This window comes from Clinocottus analis, unplaced genomic scaffold, assembly GCF_023055335.1.
Source record: "Clinocottus analis isolate CAN_PGR_092001 unplaced genomic scaffold, fCliAna1.0.p SCAF_13, whole genome shotgun sequence".
Lineage (NCBI taxonomy): Eukaryota > Metazoa > Chordata > Actinopteri > Perciformes > Cottidae > Clinocottus > Clinocottus analis.
Window position 1 is genome coordinate 17461689 of NW_027175854.1, and position 22107 is coordinate 17483795.

Sequence of the window (22107 nt, forward strand, 5' to 3'; positions counted from 1 at the left end):
ATTCAGGACAGAACGTGAGAGCTGCTGCAGCTCAACAGACGAGGGGTTTTTCCCAGAGGACGCCGTGTGACTGGCAGCTGGGTTACAGCAGGGAATGAGAGCAGAGGAGCGGCTCGGACCCGCGGGAGCGCGGCACATTCCTCGGGTATTAATTAAAGTCATTAATCGACACCTGCTGATTTGTTTTTCTAAACCGTGGCATTTACAGACAGACTTTTACTGTACTGCACACGAGAACACATCATCCCATCAGAAGACATCTGTGATGCTCACAGGAGCTCATGGACCACACGGACCAACCAGGATGTGTGTGAAGGTACATTTGTGTCTTTATTACGCAAGCAAGTTTCTTGTTTGTGAGTAAATTATCTGACTGCAGATCCCAAATCTTTGCTCTAAAGAAAATTGCTCTCAAAAAAAAAGCTAAAAAAAAAACATTCTAAAAAAAAATCACAAAAAAAGCTCTAAAAACATTTTGCTCTCAAAAAATTTGCTCTAAAAAAACTTGCTCTAAAAAAAAAAGCTAAAAAAAAATTTGCTGTAAAAAAAATTGCTGTAAAAAAAGCTCTAAAAACATTTTGTTCTCAAAAAATTTGCTCTAAAAAAAACTTGCTCTAAAAAAAAAAGCTAAAAAAAACACTAAAAAAATTTGCTGTAAAAAAATTGCTGTAAAAAACACTATAAAAATTTTGCTCTCAAAAAATTGCTCTAAAAAAAACTTGCACTAAAAAAAAAGCTAAAAAAAACACTAAAAAAATTGCTGTAAAAAAAATTGCTGTAAAAAAACACTCTATAAAGATTTTGCTCTCAAAAACTTTGCTCTAAAAAAACTCTCTAAAAAAAGAAAGCTCCCAAAAAAATTTGCTCCAAAAAAATTGGCTCTGAAAAAACGCTCTAAAATAGACGCTCTCAAAAAAAAGCTCTAAAAAAAGAAAACCTCTTTTAAAAAAAAAATGCTCTTAAAAAAAAACTCTCAAAAACAAAACCTGCGCTCTCGATCCCAAAAGTTACAAGTTAAGTTTTGAACGTCTCTGCAGGAGAAAGAGAAACAGGGCCGGAGAGATGGACGCGACCGCCGTTGTTCCTCGATTGTGTAGCTCACGCCGAGCTGCTGCAGAGTCTTTTTAGTGCATCAGTCGTCGACGCGACCGCAACACACACAAAGCACACACAAAGCACACACAAAGCACACACAAAGCACACACAAAGCACACACAAAGAAGAAGAGATTGCCACCGATCTACCGAACATTTCTCAGGATGCTAACGGCGGCGCAGAAGAACAGCGGCAGGCAAACAGCGGCAGGAGGGGAGGTGACTGATAGGAGGTGAGTATATAAAAAGCAGCTCTCCCTCTCTGTCTCCAGGAGAGGAGGGGGAGGAGGGAGGAGGGAGGGGGGGGAGGGGGGAGATACGTGAGCCAGTCGACCGTGGCTAAACTGCAGCGAGGCACAATGCTGCAGAGATTAACTCCGTATCTTCAGATCGCCTGCATGGCGGTGAGACACACACAGAGTGTGAGGGAGGGATTACAGCAGGAGGGTAACAGAGAGGACAGGTGAGAGGAGGAGGAAGAGGAGGAGGAGCAGGAGGAGGAGGAGGAGGAACATCCCGTATCCAGATAACATCTCACCTTTACTGTTATATCAAAGGGAAGCATTTTGGGTTTTGGGCCTTTTTGGAGTAGATTATGGAGATTATAGTAGATTATTAAATCCTAGAGATGCATGATAATGAAGAAAACATTCCCTTTCATGTTGAGTCATGGGTTGTACTACAAACGCAGAGGTGAACAGTAACTAAGTACATATACTCAATACACAATACACAATAAATCCCTGAGTGGGACAATAAAGTTTATTGTATTGTATTGTATATACTCAAGGGTACATTTTCTATTATCGGCTAGTGAAACATCTAAATCTCAGAGGGAGATGTTCTTTTTACTTCTCTACATTTATTTAACACCACTAGCTAACGTTTATATAAAGACATAAATATGATATGATGCAGTGTAATGTACCCCCTAGTGTACAAAGTATCTCTAATTGTCCTCACATTGATGAACTACAACATACAAATAGCCGTACATGTATTTTTTTAGTGATATAAATAATGTAATATACTATAATATAAGACTTTTAAAAGGAACAAGTATATTTTGATGATAATACTTCTGTACCTTTACTTAATAAGTTACATCTTGAATGCAGGACTTTTAGTAGTATTACTAGTTCTTCTACTAAATAAATAGTCTTTTTAGACTATGGTGTTTCTACATACTTAAAGGGACAGCACTTAAAGGGACAGTACTTAAAGAGACAGTACTAAAAGGGACAGCACTTAAAGAGACAGTACTTAAAGGGACAGTACTTAAAAGACTGTATTTAAAGGGACAGTACTTAAAGGGACAGCACTTGAAGGGACAGTATTTAAAGGGGCAGCACTTAAAGGGACGGTACTTAAAAGACTGTACTTAAGGGACAGTACTTAAAGAGACAGTATTTAAAAAGACAGTACATAAAGGGACATTACGTAAAGAGTCAGTACTTAAAGGGACAGTACTTAAAAAGGCAGTACATAAAGGGACATTACGTAAAGAGACAGTACTTAAAGGGACAGTACTTAAAAAGGCAGTACATAAAGGGACATTACGTAAAGAGACAGTACTTAAAGGGACAGTACTTGAAGGGACAGTATTTAAAGGGACATAACTTAAAGGGACGGTACTTAAAAGACTGTACTTAAAGAGACAGTACTTAAAAAGACCGTACATAAAGGGACATTACGTAAAGAGACAGTACTTAAAGGGACATTACACATATATAGTCTCGATATCCTGGGACTATACGGCACCAGCCCACAAAAATACATTTGAAAAACTCCAAAGCAAAAGTTTCAGTCTGGTTCTGGGAAGTTTTTCCCCCAGAAATCTTGACCCGGCCACACGGCGGATTATGTTCGTGGTTTATCGAGAGATGGCAGACGTCTCTCCGGCAACTCACACCAAAACCACCGGATAAGGAGCTCCACAGGTGAGAGGAAACATGTGTACGTCTGTCCCTTTAAAGTCACAATCTCAAAGATCTCTTTGGCAGCATGTGACGATAAGTATGAACGTTCTTTTTTTATATATTTGACTTCCCAGAAATCAAACAGTGTCGCTTTTTCCCTCAAATAAACACAAACTGCTTCCATACTTTCCACATACAGTGACTTAACGGACATTTATTTACATGGAAAATATTCCAAAAATAGCCGTTTCTTTCTTTAACGCGTTATGTTAAAGCGTCTCTTAATGACCCGGTGTGAGAATATTAGATCGTGGAAATGATTTAAGGTCACATTTACATCCTTTCTTTGCAAAAGATCTGACAAATGCTTTAAAACGAGTAAATATTCATGGTTGATGCATTAAAAATATGCTCCAATTCCTCCAAATAATTTCAGATTAAAGGGTCAATAAGTGTTTTTTTCAGACTCTCACAAAACCACACACACACACACACACACACACACACTTTCCGTCCCGCCCAATCATGATCTTTTTCTGTGTAAGTTGTTGACGTAACACAGAGAACATGATCCAGCATAAATAAACCTCATGCAGGACCTTAAGAGAGCAGCAGCTGTTCCTGTGAATACAACAATGCACTTCCATTGTTTGTCGTCATTGCGTGAGAATGAATTATCCAAACCCCCTCGATGCTCAAACATGAGCTCACGCCGTGTAATTTGAGCTGAATATCGTGCCGTGATCACGTTTGACTGTTTCTGGACGATCTCTGTATCTCTCTCTTCATGCTATTATAAGATATTCCACTAAAGACGCTCTTATTGATCGCTGATGGAGGCTCTGGCCTTCAGTTATTATTATACAGCGTTTATTCCTATAAATCCCGGCGCGCTCATGTCGAGTGGGTCTAATTTGAGTAAACTTCCATCTTCACAGGAACTTAATGAGGTTTATGCAGCATAAATACTCCGTTAGGTTCAGGTGAAGGTCATCCATGTGTGTGTGTGTGTGTGTGTGTGTTTGTGTGTTATTCAATATATTTAGTGGGATTTTCATGTGTGCAATTGCAACTGTTTGGACAAGACAAAAGCGACGTTTGGATATTTATGACACACACATGCACACATGCACACACACACACACACACACACACACATTCTGTACTCAGTGTGTGAGTGAGTTGGTAAAATTACTCATCCTCGCTGTCCTCTCCCACTGAGAGATGAGTCAGACTTCGGGTGAAATTTGGGTGAATAATAAACTCCCAAAAACTAAAGTGTAGGCATCTCGTGTGGTTATAAAACCACGCAGGCATCGAGTGCAAAGACAGAAAATAAAGGAATATGAATGACTAAAAGCATGTGTTTTTATATTATTGTGATCGTTCCCTCAACCCGTCTTATTTCATACCTTTTTTTATCTTCTTATCGTTCATAAATGAGCTGCAACATCTTCTCTAATAGGTTTTGTTGTGTATATTCTTTGCCGTTATTTTCATTTTAAAGCCCATTAAAGTATGAAGTGTGACCCTGAACACGGACACACACACAGAGGAACATGTCCGGCAGCTATTTTTTATATTAGAGAGACAAATAATGCAACTAAAACCGCACAAACAGACACATTAGTGGCACACAAACACAAACACACACCCTTTCCTGTTTGTGTGGGAGCGATCCATCTCCAGCAACACACACACCTCCTACTCATGTTTCCAAATACCTGGTGCCATGACAACACTGGTGAGCGCCTAAAGCAACGGCAGCACAGTGTGTGTGTGTGTGTGTGTGTGTGTGTGTGTGTCTGTGTGCAGCGCTCTGTGTCCTAAACAACACAATCTGAACATCCCTGAATTCAATCCATCACTTGTTGCAATACTTTTATCCACATTTTTACTTTTTTAAATGTTTTTTTCCATCTGTATATTTAATATTTTTCTTACTGTTTAATTTTTTTAAATTTTGTTTTATTACTGTTCTACTGTTCATTCTCAGAAAAAGAAAATATATGTATATTAAATATTTATTTTTTGTAAGTTTTTTTATATCATAGCTATATTAATGAATGCTGAATATAATAATTACTTCAGTTCAGGATTTTTGAGCGATCGTGTCCAACTCCAACACTGAAAGGCCCCACTCCCTCCCTGGTCCCTGAACGCCCCTCGCTTCACTTTTTTTTTGTTGCAGGACATGAATGCCAATGTTGTGTGTGTCTCTGTGAATGTTGGTTTCTTTTGTAGCTTCATGTTATCAAAAGGACTATTTTCAAAACTCGGGGTGTTCTCACACGTCACTCCAGAGTCCCTTCGAGTCATACTTATGGTTTATGTTCACATTTATTGTGGAATAGTGTCATAAACATGAACAATTTACTCATATTGACTATTAGCTTGACTATTTGGACTGATTGGGCTGGGAGATCGACAAAGGGCAATAACTTTTCCTGTACATTTGAGGTCAGATGCCTCTAAAAACTTGATTTTAAATCTTATTTCTCTATAACATTAAATACATATGCATGCCGAAAAACTATTCTTAACTTTGATTGACACAGCTGTCATCCAGGGATGACGATGTCGGCCATCTTTACTCTGTGTTTTGCGCCAATTAGCCGAGTAGCAAATGCTAGCATGTTAGGAAAGAAAGCAGTGTTTCTGTAGCATCTGTGGGTGAAAGTCAGAAGGGTGCTTTGTGACCCTATGACCCCGTGACCTTGTGACCCCGTGGCCCCTCCCTGCAGTGATGTCAGTGTTTTAGGGTGAAACTTGCGTCCGTGCACGCAAACAACTCGGTAAAGAGTCCGACAACAACACCAAACGCTTACCGAGCCACCCGGCGCCGGAGTTGGGGACGCACATGTCCGTCTCGGCGCTGGGCAGCACGAAGCCCACCACGAACACCTCCACGCCGTCCGACATGAGCGCCAGCCCGAGCACGAAGAACAGCTGCCACTGGAACCGCCCGTGGCCGCACTCCTGCATGATGAGCTCGTACTGCTGGGCGAGCTCCTCCTCGTCCGACTGCCTCTCGTTCTCCAGCTCCTTGCGGCTCTTCGCGCTGTCGGAGACGGGCTGGCCCAGCGCCACGTGACCGTCCCGCGGCTTCCCGTCGCCGTGGGCCGGCACGCCCTGGTACTCGCCCTCGTAGATCTCGTCTTCGTCGTCGTGGCCCTCCGTGGCGTCGCTCGAGGCCCCGTCCTCGTCGTTGGCCGCGTCGGCGTCGGCGTAGCGGCCGTCCTGCCGGCCGTACGCGTCGCCGTTGTTCTCTTCTTCGTCCTCGTTCTGGAAGCGGTTGTAGCTGCGGTGACTCGAGTATTCGTCGGAGGCGCGGTCGACCGCTTTGCCGAAGTTTTTGGCCGCGTGCTTCTTGGCTTCTTTAGCGATGTCCTTGGCACCTTTAGCCAAGGCAGTCCTGTTGTTATGTGTGTCTTCCATCTTGGAACGAGGAAACGTACCTCTAAAAGCCTTTTAGTTCAAATCTATTGAAATGTATTCCACCGGTGGCCACACACTTTCTTTCTTTCTTTAAGAGGATGGATATTTCTTTCTGGTCTTCTAGATTTGAGGCAGTTTATTAGTCCTGAAGAGCCAGTCAGCTGCCAGAAACACTAATGATTAAGATATTACGTCTAATTCCATTGGATGGGAGATGCCGGACAGTTGATCTCAGGTTGGAAAAGATGCTCAGCACAAGAGACCAGCAGCCTGAAGGGACAGAAGGAGAAAAGCAAGTTGAGTTTGATTCACAGCGGTCACACAAACCTGCCTCCAGTGTTGCTTTTACACTGAAAAGAACTTTTAAAAAAAAAGCATTTCTTTGCAGAGTCAGCGAAAGTGAAGCTGAGGCAAAGTGCTACTGAGTGTAAACGCTTTACTGATGAAGGTTGAGACAAAAGAGAAAGATTCATTGATAACAAACCTGGAAAAGATTGTTCTTAGATAGAACATGTTATTTCTATTACAATATGAGGATAAAAACTTCGTACCGAATAACAATCACAACTGTTTGCCTCATTAACTGCCATATTTCTACACAGTTTGGATGCAAACTCACAAAATATTACAGACAATAATTATGACGTGATGCTATTCATAAGCATCACGAGCGACAGCCTCCAATAGGAGATGAATGAGCACATCTTTGACACGATGGAGAAGAAGAAAAAACGCAATAAGATGACATTCACAAAGGTGACGCTTATTGCAAGGATCTTATATTTGGATGTCTGCAGCTGGGTTCATACATGTATACACATATATATGTATTGTTGCTTTTTTAGAAGAAGAGGTGCAGATTCAAAAATGTAAACGGTTGCTTTTAACAATCTCATTAATGATACAATATAGATCATAAATAAGCCCAAACCAATCTGATTTATTGCATAAAAAGCAATGAACTCTAATGGTGATCGAGTTTGCCAACTCGAAAAACTGCATTTAATTACAACTTGTGTCCTTGAAGTGTTTCTGGAGCGTTTCCAGGACTGTGGACCGCAGTCCTCCGGTGATTTGTACTCTTTTCTCACATTATTAGTTTGCTGGTGGCGGGACGGCGGTCGGTCTAATCGCCGGGGTTGGACCACCTGGACGGCATCAGTCAGGTGGACTCATTAACGGGACCAGTCGGGTCCCCGGTGACCTCTGAGCGGCCGTGACACCTCGGCAGCAGGATGGAAAAGTCACGGTGACCCTCTTCCCTCCTGCACGACGCTTCCTGGGAGCCGATGCTATCCGACTGCAGCGGCTCGCAGAAGGTGATAAAATGCATCGGTGCATCTGTGAGAAAAAGCTTTCGCCGTCACCGGACCGAAGGATCTGGATCCAGGTCAGGAAGAGTTTCTCCACTTTCTGCACGACAGACTCCCTTGAACTCTCTTTTCAGACGGTATTTTAGAATTTGAGAGTTTGTGAACGTGTGTTTTGATGAGTTTTTCTCCTCCCGTGTACTTGAATTCATCAAGACTTTTCATTTGTATTCTTCTTAATAATTCAATGTACAAGTCATTAATAGATAAATGCTATTTTTTTGTGGATTCCTTTCAAGGAGTAGTGTGGGACGTACACTTTCTCTCCACGATGTCTCCACGTTAAAGCCACCAGATGTCCCCCGACTCCTCGTTCCCCATCGGCTCTGACGCAGCGTCTCGGCGACACAAAAGGCCTTTTTATTTATTCAGTGCACATTTCAACCAAGTCAAACATTTGCGTTGCGCGTTACCGCAGGATACAGTAGATGTGGACATCGGCAAACTAAAGAGAACGTTATCGCATCACGCTGGAGATGAAGCACGATGACGACTTTGTTTAAGAAGTGGACGTAGTCGTCGTGACGTCACCCCGTTGGTTTGTGGACGTTTTGAAGCCTCTTGGCTGTCGCCATCTTGGCGTTTTTTGCAACCAATAACCAGAAATGACCATATTTGCACTGAGAAGTGATAAAAAAAGATGCTGCACACGGACCTGTCAATCACAAGGTAGCCCCGCCCTAAATCACACCCAACTTCATGGTCTATCGCACCACCCCTCCTTTGTGTCTTGTCTGTAAGCTACTTAGCGCTCGCTGTACTGTGTCACTCGCTCGGCACATTTGTGTCCCGAACTACGTCGACATGACTTCCAGCCGACATGAATTCATTTGCATCAAACGTTCAGAAACGTTCCGTTCCCCCGTTGCGGCCATGTTTTCCTTCAGAGCGTTTTTCTTTCCTCCTTCGTGGCTCTTGTTTCTGTGCCGTGACAGCACGTCAGCCTGTGTGACGGCCTCCCCTCGGGGCTCGCTCTCTACTGTTCTCCGGCTCGGCCTCGCAGAAGACCCGTCGGCACGTCGGGGGCGAGCCGTCCGCCCGCCACGCTGCGGCCTGCAGGGGGAACGGCGGCGAGCTTCAGCTCGCCTCAACACACTCCGAAGCCTTTCGGCGACGCCGTCATCACAGCAGCTCTACGTCGGAGTCAGAGCACGACAAAAGCACACAAATGCAACCTGCTGAAGACATGCGGGGAATAAGTTGTACGGACATTTGGCTGGAAATAAAATCTACTTCTTTAATTAATCTCTGGAAAATGTATTTTAGCTATGATGTAAAACATGTAATTGACGCTAATGAACAATAAATAACGGTTTGACTTCTCTCAGGTCGATCGCTTCGCTTCACTTTCAGAAATTGTTTTTAAAACTTGCCTCTTGTTTGATAAATGATAAAAGTTATATTTTTGAATCAGAGCTTTCCACTTCGGCTCTAGTTTTCCCTCCTGCGTGAGTTTTAGACCTGTCACTTCAAAATAAACTGCGTTCACAGGAAACGTGGAGTTATCGCTCGTCATATGCTAACAGTCTCCTTTTTAAAATAAACTTCCAACCAAGATTTATTTACTTTTAAGATGATTTACACAGCAAAAGTATTTGGTTTAAGCTGCACGATGGTGTGAAGGACGACTTGGTTTCACACTGGACACAAACAGTGACCTCCTGGGTGAAAGTCCTGTGTTTGTTTGACACAAATATAATAAATATATGAACGCAAACGAGGCATTAAACGACTTCCCCGCTTCATGCATAGTGGTTGGCCTCAGGGAGGACGAGCAGGTGATCAAAACCCACAAATACCAGACGACTAGAAGCATAAATGATATCAGTGAAATGGTTGAAATCCAGACGAGTCAGCTCGGTGGTTTCTGCTGTTCAGCTGCTGTATTTGTATCCGCGGTCACTGGAGTGGAACGTTCTCACTGAAGTGTTGAGGCCGAGTCTCCGAACAGAGCGTGGCAGCTTGATGCATGGTGTTTCTGCTCACCTTTGCTCTGCGGGACGAGATAAAACATCAGCTGGGATCCACCACTCGCACGTGAGCGCCGTTAAGCAGCGCGGGAGAGTTTTTGGTGCAATGCAGCAGTGAAATGAAGTAAATGAAAAGTGTTGTGAGTAACTTTGTGCACGGCCAGATGATGAGACGCTGACGCCCTCTGGCTCTGGATGTCTCCGGAAGAAATCTCACAACCCTCGGGAGGATAAATCAAACAGACCTGCCGCCGTCGGGATCCAGGTTACGTCATCTCACCGCAGTCCGGCTGAAGCACGAAGGACAAAGTGAGTTTAACAAGTTGTTTTGTAAAGCGTTTTTTTTTAGAGCAAATTTTAGTTTTGAGAGTTTTTTTAAGAGCATTTCTTTTTTAGAGTTTTTTTTAAAGCAAATTTCATTTTTGAGAGCAAATTAATTTTTTGAGAGCGTTTTTTTAATTTATTTTTTTTGACCAAATCAATTTTTTTTAGAGCAAATTTTAGTTTTGAGTGAATTTTTTTTAGTGTTTTTTTTTTGAGAGCGTGCTTGTTTTTAAGAACAAATTTTAGTTTTGAGAGCAAATTTTTTTTGTTTTTTTTTGAGCAATTTTTGTAATTTTGAGCAAAGATTTGGAGATAATTTAATTACAAACAAGAAATTTGCTCGAGTAAAAAAGACACAAATCTTCCTTCGTAGTGGTAGATTTGAGGTATTTGAGTGAAATGAGTGCTGAGGAGTCAGATTTTTATTTCTTACTTACATTTTTTATTATTACAATAAGTGTACTGGTAAAAAATAAAAAGCTATTTGTTGCAAAGACTTAATATGTTTTCTTGCTGAAAGTCGGACAATAAGCATAGCTTAGCATGAAGACTGAAAACAGGGGCACAACGCTGTGGTCGCGAGCTGTCAATCACAAGCTAACCCCGCCCTAAACCTAGAAGAAGAGTAAAGAAGACGAACAACTACAGATCGAGACCTTGAAACTCATGTTTCCCACGTTTACTGAGGCAATAAATCAACAGAGAAGTAGAGTCATTGTCGAACCGGAGGAGTCGCCATCTGGTGGTGAGTGGAGAGAATGCAAGTTGAAGGCATTTCAACATTGAAAAGAAACCTGTTGCGATGTATGTTCTTAAGACACAACACTGCCGGTAACTTAAAGCCAGAACATTAAAGGAATCTGCATGTTTCTACTGAAGCGTACAGTCCTCTTTTTAAACTTCCCCGAACTCGTTTCCGGCTCCTCCGGCCGAGCGCTCGACGTCTGGAGACTGAAGGTTGAACTCTGTGATAAACCTCATGATGTGCTCTGAGAGTTTCTGCCCCGCATGGCCGAGAAGAAAATAGCCAATCAAGTCGCTGCGCCGCAACACGCAGAGAACTATTTTAATAATAGAGGGGAAACGAACACTGGTGCATAACAGGCAGCAGGCCTGTGTTTAATCCCTGGTCTCAATTCCCCTCCACCATCCTAGTTTCCCCTCTATGACTGTCAATCTCTTCACTTCCTCCTCTCTCTCTCTCTCTCCCTCCATCCTCTCCTCTCTCTCTCATCCGAGAGAGACGACAGGAATTTCAAAGTCAGCGTCTTGATGGCAACGCGGCAACCAAAAAAAAAAAGACTGCCATCCCTCTTCTGTTGACATTTCATTATTCATGATAAGCTAACCATTCTCCTCCTCATGCAAATGGTCATGAATGCTGACATTTAGAAGTCTTTTCCATTCACTTTGAGCTACAGAGGCGAGTCTTCAACATCTAAACGCCCGGTCCGTCTTTGGAGCCACGTGCAGCCGACGCATTCTGCAGATGTGAGCGCTGCGGCGCCGCGAGAAGCTAACGCGCTTCAACCCACAACCTGGGCCTCCCCCCCACCTCCAGGCGAGCTAATATCATTCATGGCCGCTTTTATTTCCTTCTTTTTTTTTTTATGTCGTGGCGACTCCCCTGGCCTTCTGCTGTGACGCTGTGATTGGGGCGTTGTTATAACAGCTTCTCCTCATGATGTGATTTTTCGCAATCAGCGAAAAAAAAGTCCTGCGAGCTCTGAATCAGCAGTCCGCGGAGAGAGAGGAGAAATCATTCCCTCGCCGTCGTGCTGTCATGGCCCGCTGACGCCATCCAGCTACGTTCATTAATCACTCACCCCAACGTACACACACACACACACACACACGCAAAAAAACGTACAGTAGATGCACGCACACAGACGAGCTAGCACCGCTCACGATTAAAATGGAGGTGAGGTGTTCTGCAGGACATTGCAACGAACTTTCCGTGAGCACATTGTGTTTTTAAAGATGGAGAACAGCAATGAGAGCACGCGAGTGGCCCAGAGAGGGATCCTGTGTCTGCATGCGACGCTCCGATGTACACAGGATGTGAATGTAGGGGGTGTGTGCAGAGCCCCACAGGCGCTCTGCAGTGCCCACAGATGGCTGCAGTGGGCAGGCGCTAATGCACATCGTGAGAGTAAAAAAGGGACACGCAGAGCTCAGCAGATGCCGCGCAAGTAGAGGTTTAGGTTTGGACAGAAGTAACGCGAGGCTTCCTGCAAACAGACGACTTCATATGCAATGAGAGTTCTGACTTAGTGCTGAGAACACCGGGGAACAGGAATGGTGTTCACGTTGGAAACAGAAAATCAAGTTTCAACGGCTGCAGCAGATCTTCTTCTTCTTTTCTTACGTAGGTTTGTGCAGACGCAACAAATGCTCATGAACGTGTCATCACGCGTTCATTTCCTCCTCTCACCGGCCCCTGACTGCTCAGTGTGTTTTTATCTTGTTTTTTCAGTCATATCGTCAACTCAACTTTCTCACTGGATAAAAAACCCACAAACACAGACTCACATCTGGCTTTTGTCGACATTCATTCGAGGGACAAATGTCTCAGTCTCTTAAGGATCGTTCCAATTCAGCCGCCAAGAGCTTCAAAGAAAGATGGAAGTAGAAGTAACATGTGACATCTTCACGGGTTAATAACGCTGTTCTCCAGGTTTTCCGTGACGTTGAATGTGACGCAGCAGAAGAAGAAAAGAAATGCATACTCGTCATCTATTTTAGCAGGTTTTCCAGTTTAAAACACCTGCACATACAAGCTCATGTTGGTGGGAGAAGAGGTACAACACAGAAAAGTAAAGCTTAGACGTGTTCATAGTTTTCAATGTTAAGCTTCGCTGTCGGCAAACAGGTTTTCCTCCCAAATTGACTGCAGATTCATGTGAGATCAAGAGCTTTAAAGAACTGAACCCACTGCTGGAAAATAAGGAGAAAAAATAACCTTTTTCCCCAAAATACTGAGACAAGTGACACAAAGGGACTAAAACAGTGAAGAGCAAAGGGCTCAAAACACAGAGAAGTGTTGTCTTCTTGAAACTGACGGCAGGTCTGCAGACTTTGCATCAAACTTTAATTTAATAAATACTACAAAAATATTTAAAAAATGACCTTTTCAGGAAACATCTTGCTCTGCTTTTCCAAACAAAGGCAGTGGAGGCTCAGACAGACTGACGAAGAAGCATTTTAAAAGCACGCAGCCTCAAGAGGCTGTCGAAGCAGCAGCAGTGAGCATTAAAGTGATGAACACACACACACACACACACACACACACACACACACACACGTTGCTCTACAGCAGCGTCGTGCCTCAGAGCTCAGACCTCCTCCGAGCACGAACACACAAATTCACAAATTCACAAATGCAGCGCCGCAAAGGGAACAGTGAAATGACACAGCGCTTCATTTGGGTTCTCCTCCTGGTGTTCACACACACACACACACACACACACACACACACACACACACACACACACACACACACACACACACACACACACAATCTGCCTGATTGCCCCTTATGGTGACTGCAGGGTTTACAGACTGCTGGAGTTTGGCCAGCTGCTTTGGGGGTCCCTGTGTGGATGCCCAAACTGTGATTGGATGGAAAATGGAAAAAATGTGTGTGTGTGTGTGTGTGTGTTTGTTTTTTTGTCAGCCTGACATCTCTGCAGACAGAAAGAGAAGCAGACCTTCGTCTTAAAGGGCCAGTGTGCAGCATTTCAGGGGTGAGCAGAAATAAAACATGATATTCATAACTTTTTTTATTAGTGTTTCATCATCTGAAACCAACAATCGTTGCGTTTTTGCTCAGCTTAGAACGAGCCCTTCGGATTTCTGGCCACCGTCGTTCATCGGCTCCTCTGGTTGTGTTATCGCGGTAAAGATGGCCGCCGCTTTGCGCTCGGCGGCTCACGACAAAGGAGGAAAGAGAGGTCGGTTGCAATCTGCCACCTCACCACTAGATGACGCCACATCCTACACGCTGTCCCTTCAAGTCATTCATCAAAGTACCGACAGGACACTTTTCCAAGAATCAACTACTGTCTTCTGCCGCCATCTTTGTTTTGGGGGGTTAGATTTCACATTTGAAAGGCTGGACAGCGTTCTCCTCTCTCCTCTCTCCGGGTTATCGATTGGCTGACAGCGCTGCTTCTTCTTGTCGTCCTCTTTTGTGTTGAGACCAGGCCGAGATAACCAGCCGTAACAAAAGGTTAAACTGGCCGCATTGTCATCCGCAGAGCTAAAGCAAACATGGAGGTCCAGGAGCGGCTGAAGGCAAACATTCATGAACCCAGAACCCTGCGCGAGCAGCTGCTGACGGATTTCAACACCTTTGATCCAATCAAACTTCCTGTCCTCCTCCGTCACTTTCCTCCTCTGTGTTTCCACGCGCGGGGCGCATGCACGGCTGCAGCCGACGAGGTGGCTCCACCAGAACAACAGACTGCGCATGCGCGTACAGGAAGGAGCATCAATCACCGCGCGGGCTTTTGACGCAAGTCGCGTCCCATAATTAGATTTTTTTGGGCTGTCTGCTGCCGGGAAATCAATCCTCGTGTACAGTTATAGACGACTGCACACACACACACACACACACACACACACACACACACACACACACACACACACACACACACACACGCACACGCACGCACGCATGCATCGAGCTTGTTTTTAACCCTCCTGAGTAATAGATGGATCTGCTGTCTGTCTCTGCAGCGAGCTGCAGACTCATACACACTGTCACTGCCTGCATGCATGCACGCGCGCGCGCGCGCTCCGCGGACGGGGAAAGCTCCGGGGGTTGCCTCGCGCCGCGCGCGCGTGCCGACTCATCTTTCCACGATCACTGAGCACGTCAGGATGGGAGAACCCGCAACAAACACACACACACACACACACACACACACACACACACACACACACACACACACACACACACACACACACACACACACACACACACACATAACCACCGCAGCTCCTCTGACATGAGGAGAGGGAAAGTCCCTCATGTGCTGCTTGAATTTCTAGTGCTTTTATTTTATTGTTTTTTAACGAATTACATGAGAAACACTTTGCTGTATTCAAAACACACATCTGATTCATTTGCTTTTATCATTTTTTGAACGGACAACTCTCAGAAAGTTCCCCAACTTTTTCTGTCAATTACGCGCGCATGGACTGTATTAATAATTGTATTGTCATCGGGGATAACACAACAAGAGCCTTTTAGTCACCAGGTGCAACATCTCCTTTTTGCATATTAAATGCCCCCTCTCCCCTCCTCCCTTCCCCAAAAAGAAAAGGCGGATAAAGATGCGATCTATGTTCCACTCTTTACAGCAGAGCGCGGAGGGAGGTGAAGTTGCAGTTTTGCACATTTAACACAATAAATGAGATACTCACAGCCCGCAGAGGACCTGACGCATCGCATCCAAGTCTACACGGCGACGCAGAGGCAGAGCATCGCGCCGAGGCTCCTCGTTTCTTGTCTCCTGCGATGCAGCGGTTTCTCTGCTGCAGTCCAAGGGAAGACGAGAGAGGCTGAGGGGGGAGGGGGGGAGGAGGGGAGGAAAGGGGGGTGTGGTGAAGGAGAGGAGAGGAGAGACTGAAAGGCTGAAATCAATAGCAGTGCTGTATCCTGAACGGACAACAGTGAGCATTTTCCGCGTCATATGGATATGTGGCGGAGGATCAGTGATGCAGGAGGTTTGGCAGCATCACTGAGCAAAGAGAGGAGTGAGGAGGGAGATGTGGCATGCTGGGAGAGAAGTTTACTGAGGGACTGTTGCATGTGAGCATAACGCTGCCAAAAGCCTCAGTTCAATGAAATATGATAATCCGTTATCTATTTTTATTTTAATAACCTCAGGTGTAATCCAGATTTGAGGAATTCAAATGAGCTCAGACAATGTGCTACAGAGTCTTTCTGTCAGCTGAGTCTGTGATGTGATAACGATTAGTATCATCATCATCAATAAAATAAACTAAAATGGTAAAAATTCAGTGTTTCCGGAAGCCAAACTTCTTGTTTTGTTTGACTGACGCTGCAGAAAGCTTGAGATATAACATTTCCTCCATGACATAACCTTCTCATCTCTTCATAGAAAAGCTCAGGTGTTACAGTCACAGTAAGCCATGTGACAGTGAGCCCCTTTTTCTTTTATTTGAACTCTATAATTTACTCCTGTGACATGTTAAAATGTCTTGCGTTTCATTACAAAAAGGATTATAGGGATTATACATCTCGCCTGCAGCTGTACGGATATTATACGTCTACCTTTTTAGCTTCGGGAGCAAAAGAAATAATACAATTGAAGCATTTCTTTGTTGCTTATAAGTAACTTAGAGCAACGTGACCTGTAACGTGAAGCTTTAAGATGCGGAAGTGTCTTCCAGCTGCGTTCCCTCTAATGTCCACCAGGGGGCGACTCCTCTGATCGCATAGAAGTCTACGAGAAAATGACTGGTCACAGGCTGCGACTGCAGGATAGCAGCTCAAGGCTACATTAGCAGCTACTAGCATAACGCACCTAAATCCACCACCGAACTGCTGGCTGTGGAGTTGCATCGTGGGTAATGTAGGCCTCAGGTTTTGAGGAAGGACGAAAAGAGGGACAAAAAAGACGATTTCTCGGGTTCTGCTGCATTGATTTTTTTTTTCAACTGTCCATCGTGGGTCGGACAACGTTACAGATGTGCAATACTAAATCTGTGGAGCAATCTTTTAAATCAACTGATGGTTTTTGACCAAACTATTGAGTCACAGCTGCTTTTACAGCAGTTAGTAATACAACAATATATATATATATATATATATATATATATATATATATATATATATATATATATATATATATATATATATATATATATAACGTTGTACTATGAGCATTACTGAAGTAAATAAATAAAAATATTGCGTCTCAAACCCCGTTGTCTTTTCAATAACATGTGCCCGAGCTAATGATGACAGCTCGTACACTATGCATGAGTGTGAGTGTATTTGTGTGTGTTGATGTGTGTGTTTCTCTGCGTGTGTGAGTCCAGCGTCTTTGTCTTCACCTCCTGGTTCCAGGCTAACAGAGTTCGATGCGGACGTCTGGGCAGAGAGAGAGCAAGCAATCCCCCCAAAAGCCTTCCTCCTCTGCATGGCTGCAGAAGGGCCATTATGAACCCGCTGAACGAGCGCCGCTCTCAGAAATAACCGTTCCAGGAGGAAACTCAAGGAGCGAGGAAGGAAGCCTGCGAGGACGTCCCTCTCACTCAGTCCAATGAAAATGGAGACGCATTTGCATTTCTATCAGGCAGCTGTTGTTTAATTTGAGGGTTGAAATGAATAAAGCCAAACACACACACACATTATTCATATCAGGACATGCCTGCACACATACAGACAAATGCACACATGCACATAGCACAAAATTGTCACAAATTTGCTCTTGCATTAATATTAATAATACATAACAGTTCTGTTTTTGACGTCAGAAAATATGACGAGGGCCTGCAAACTCTGTACATTTTCAAATGATCATCTCTCTTTGTCATTTATTTTCATGAGACCCTTCATTCATAGCTGTTGATCAATAAAGCATATGCTCCTACGAGTGTTTTAGGATCAATGTCCCAACAGGACGATCGTGCATCGCAGACTCTTCTCATCTCGCCTCGTGCATGAAAATCCGTAGAATCATCAATCTGCAATAATGTGCAGCGTAGAGGACGCGCTACTTCCTGCCACTGAGCGTTGCCACTCGACGTAAATCACGAGGCACCGGGGCCCTTTTCACCAACGCCACGAAGGCGGCGTCATGACTCACAGTCTCGTTTGCAGAGAGTCCTGAAGGGCTCTCACAAGCATATTCATAAATCCCCAGGATTACTTCTTTGTTTTTGAGTGTGTGACAAAATTAACACACCAAGAAGGTTTGTGGCAGTTTACAGATTGCATGATTGCATTTGGTGGAATGAGCCCAGAGGTCGCTGCAGAGTCGCTACCAACACTGTCAAGAAACTGTTGAATCCAACGTCTTTGGCGTCTCGAGGCGGGTTGAAAGTTCTGCGTCCTTAACGAATGTGCAGATTTGTCAAGTTTTACTCATTTGGGGGCTAGCTAGCTCGCTAGCTATCGCTTGCTAACCCACCATGCGTTGACGCTGCGCTGGTGGCTGTAGCGATGTGCTTTGCGACGCCGTGACAAGAGGATGAAAGATGGGGTCGTTCTGTTGCTCATGCAGCAGCTGGATAGCTTTCACGCGGCGCTGCTTCCAGGAAACGAGCCGCGCGGCAAACCGGGATCGCAAAATGAGGCGTGGTGGTGCAGCACTGTGGCCTCACACGAAGAGGGCCGGGGGTTCGGTTCCCAGTCTGGCGGTCCTTCATTCTGGGGTCTGCATGTTGTAACTTTTGGGATTGAGAGCGCAGGTTTTCTTTTTGAGAGCGCAATTGTTGTTTTTAAAGCAATTTTTTTTTTTTACAGCGTTTTTTTTTTTTTTACAGCAAATTTTTTTGAGAGGAATTTTTTTTTTAGAGAAAAAATTTTTTGGAAACCGTTTTTTTTTTTTTTTTTTTAAGAGCAATTTTTTAGATTTTTTTTTTTACAGCACAATTTTTTTGAGAGATTTTTTTTTAGAGATTTTTTTTTCTATAGCAAATTTTTTTGGAGAGCTTTTTTTTTTGAGATTTTTTTTTTCTACAGCAAATTTTTTTTAAGAGTTTTTTTTTTTTAGGGCAAAGATTTTTGATTTGAGACGAAAGATTTGCGATTTGCAGTCAGACAATTTACTTACGAATTTGCTCGCATCGTAAAGACACAAATCTACCTTCATAGTTCTACGGCTTCCTCCGAAAGTCCCAAGACAAGCAGCTCAGGTTGGAGGCTCAACACTGACCCTGTGGATGTTTGTATGTCTCTATATGTGCCCTGAAATAGACTGGAGATCTGGACCGTGACGTTGAACGAGACGTAAATGAGAACACTTAGAATGCCGTGAACACGCCTCGTAATGTAACGTAATGAAATCACGGCAAAAAAAAACCTAAAAGGTGACAACATGTGTGTGTATACTGCATGACAACTGGCTGACTGTCACACAAGCATTCCAACAAACACTATAAAAAGTAGTCCCTCTTACGACCACCACATCCGGTTCGCTGCTTGTGGATGAACTCCACATCGTCACGATCTTCTCGGTGGCGCTCGCCGCTGCGGCCTTTCGGAGAGAACACTTATAGACGGCAAACTGCAAAATTGCTTTTGAGCAAATTAGTCGGATGTGCGATATGGAGTTTAATTGATTTCTAATTACACGCCCCGGTGGGCGCATAATTTCATGCGTTAAAAAAAACCCAAAACAAAAGAGGGGTTGTTAGCGAGGTCTGCTTCTGAATGCATCAGGATGCACTGCTTTGTTTTCCCTGTAATTACACACTCCACTCATCTTCCCACTCACACACTGTCACAGAAATGTATTTTGAGAGGCAGGTAATTACTTGTTTTTGCTATAACTTACAAAACCACTGAGTATGTACTTTGGAAAGAGACGGACTGACTCACACAAACGGATGGACGTCCTGTAATCTGGTCCTGAGACGACCAGATAAATGAAACCTCACAGGTGTTTCCATGAACTTCCTCAGTTCATTACTTACTTACTTAATTCTTCCTTGTTTTGCAAGGTTTTATAAATGTTTTTTATATCTTTCATGTCATTGAATGTTTACTTTAAGACAAAAGAATAGTCAAATAAACAGCTAAATGTGTGTTATTTTTCTTACAGGCTGAAAGATTTCGAAATGGAGGGAAAAAGATGATGTTTTTGTCTGCGCTTCATTTCCTTCACATCACTAAACATCACTCACAAAACACTCGCGAGGTTGTGAGAGTCGAGCAACTATTGAGGAGTAACAGGAGAAAATGGCCTCTGGAAGATCTCGCCTATATAAAGGTTAATTACATTTCTTAACACACGGGGTGAGTGGTTTCTGGAGAGGAGGAGACTGCAAGAGGATGGGGAAGAAGGGAAGGGGGAGGGGCACAATAATGCTTGTTCTTTATGATGTTAAACAGCACTGGGATTTACAAAACGTGCACGAAATGTGCAGCATCTTTCTCAAAATGTTCTTTTTTCACGTGTGGACAAAGTCACGCAGAGATGTCAAATGCAATCGCTGCTATTTTTTCGCCGTCTGCTCGTTGTCTCTCGTTCCCGTGACGACAGCCCGACGTGGCCCCGCCCCCTGATCTTTCATGTGTGACATCAGCGAAACCCCCCACGGGGTGCAGAGACTTTTGTCCCCAAACCTGGAAATGCCAAAGTGTCATTTAGCTGCTCGGAGTAGAAACGAGCCAAACGGTTATCCAGTCCCATGTGAACCGTTTGACTATTTGCATCCAGTTATGACCTAAAGCGTTGGTGCAAAACCTTTCATGTGCAGTATATATATATATATACACACACACACACACACACTCTGGGCCTTTTAACTATTTGATTGCCGATGAAATGAGAACCTGAACAGCACAAAGCAAGAAGACAATCATTGTGTTGATAAGAAGCTGCTTTTATTCTCCTGCTTCTTCTCCCCGAATCATTTTCCTGCAGAGTTCCAGGTATAAAAAAATAAATACAGCATCGCAAAGACACAGGCTGAGCATTTAAAGGAGCGAACTACCCGGTGTGACATGAACCTGATGATGCTGGAAAACGCTTCAGGGCTGTAACCTTCCTCTGTTCTCTCCTTTGCTTTTTCCGTCACAGGAACAAATGGAGGACAGAGGATGAGCAAAGAAGAGGCAGCTAGCATCTTCTAGAGCTTTCTACGCTTAAAAAAAAACACTGAAAATGACACGTAACACGTGTGTGTCTGGCTTTGTGGCGGGGACGGGTCCATATTTACTTTGTGTGTTAGCAACATGCATCTCAGCTGCAAGACGTTCAAACCATCAAACCAGAAACCAACGTTATGAAGGTAGATTTATGTCTTTATTACGCCAGCAAATGTATTTTTGTAAGTAAATTATCTGACTGCAAATCCCAAATCTTTGCTCTCTAATCAAAAATCTTTGCCCTAAAAAAAATTGCTCTAAAAACAACGCTCTTAAAAAAGGCTCTTAAAAAAATTGTCTCTAAAAAAAAAAAAAACTCTAAAAAAACCTCTAAAGAAAATTGCTGTAAAAAAATTTTTTTTTTAAAAAAGCTCTCAAAAAAATTTGTTGTACAAAAATTTGCTCTCAAAAAAGAAATGCTCTTAAAAAAAAGCTCCATCAGCTTTGAGCTTTTGCTCAAAGCCGATCCCGGCTAGCTTTCTTCCACTTATTGCGATTTATTTATTGGATTCGGCCTGATTGGGTGCAGAGATTCCCCCGAAATGTCGTAAAGCGCCGCTGAACCACCATCGTCTTCTCGTCATAGACTGACGCTTCAATGCAAACGCTCGACACTTAAACTTAAAAGGTTTAAGCAACGCAAACAACTGAGATATGTTTCAGTGGAGAAACATCAATAAAAAGAATGAACGAGGAGTTTTCACCTTATTGTCTACAAGTCAATCTCGTTAGAGGAGGCGATATTCAATCAGCCAGATCGACATGTGATCCCTCTCAGCGCACATGAGCTGACCTTTGGACTCGTGAGTCCGTGTGAGAGCTGAACTGAAGAAGAAGGAAGGAGCATCTCGTGGAACAGACGCCCACGCTTCAAAGACGCTGAATGTAACGCGTGAGGAACGAGACGGGGGAGGGGCGGAGCTCCATGGTGCCCGAGAGATGAGAAACAGCCTTCGTGGTCTGCACCGAGAACCACAGTGAGCCTGAGGTGAAGTAGACCTTTGCTGTTAGTGGAGGAAGGAGCACTGACTCAGTTCAGCCCTCAGGAGCAGAAGCATCCGTTTGTATATCAGCCACGAGGCGATAAAGACCCCGCTGGTGGCGGAGGGGTTCAGCACGAGCGTTAACGTCGAGACGCTG

General features: G+C 43.8%; 1 protein-coding gene across 1 annotated transcript in view; it reads right to left on the reverse strand.

Moving 5' to 3' along the window:
* The window catches only part of LOC137784076 (synaptic vesicle glycoprotein 2C-like), a 36503-nt gene extending 19222 nt beyond the window's left edge, over positions 1-17281 (reverse strand). The window contains exons 1-3 of the mRNA XM_068574508.1: positions 17205-17281; positions 15546-15683; positions 5842-6721 (exon numbers count right to left, since the gene is read on the reverse strand). Coding sequence (XP_068430609.1) covers positions 5842-6451 — 610 coding nt within the window. The 5' untranslated portion in view covers positions 6452-6721; positions 15546-15683; positions 17205-17281. The remainder of the gene's footprint in view (positions 1-5841; positions 6722-15545; positions 15684-17204) is intronic.
* Between the last annotated feature and the right edge of the window lie 4826 nt (positions 17282-22107).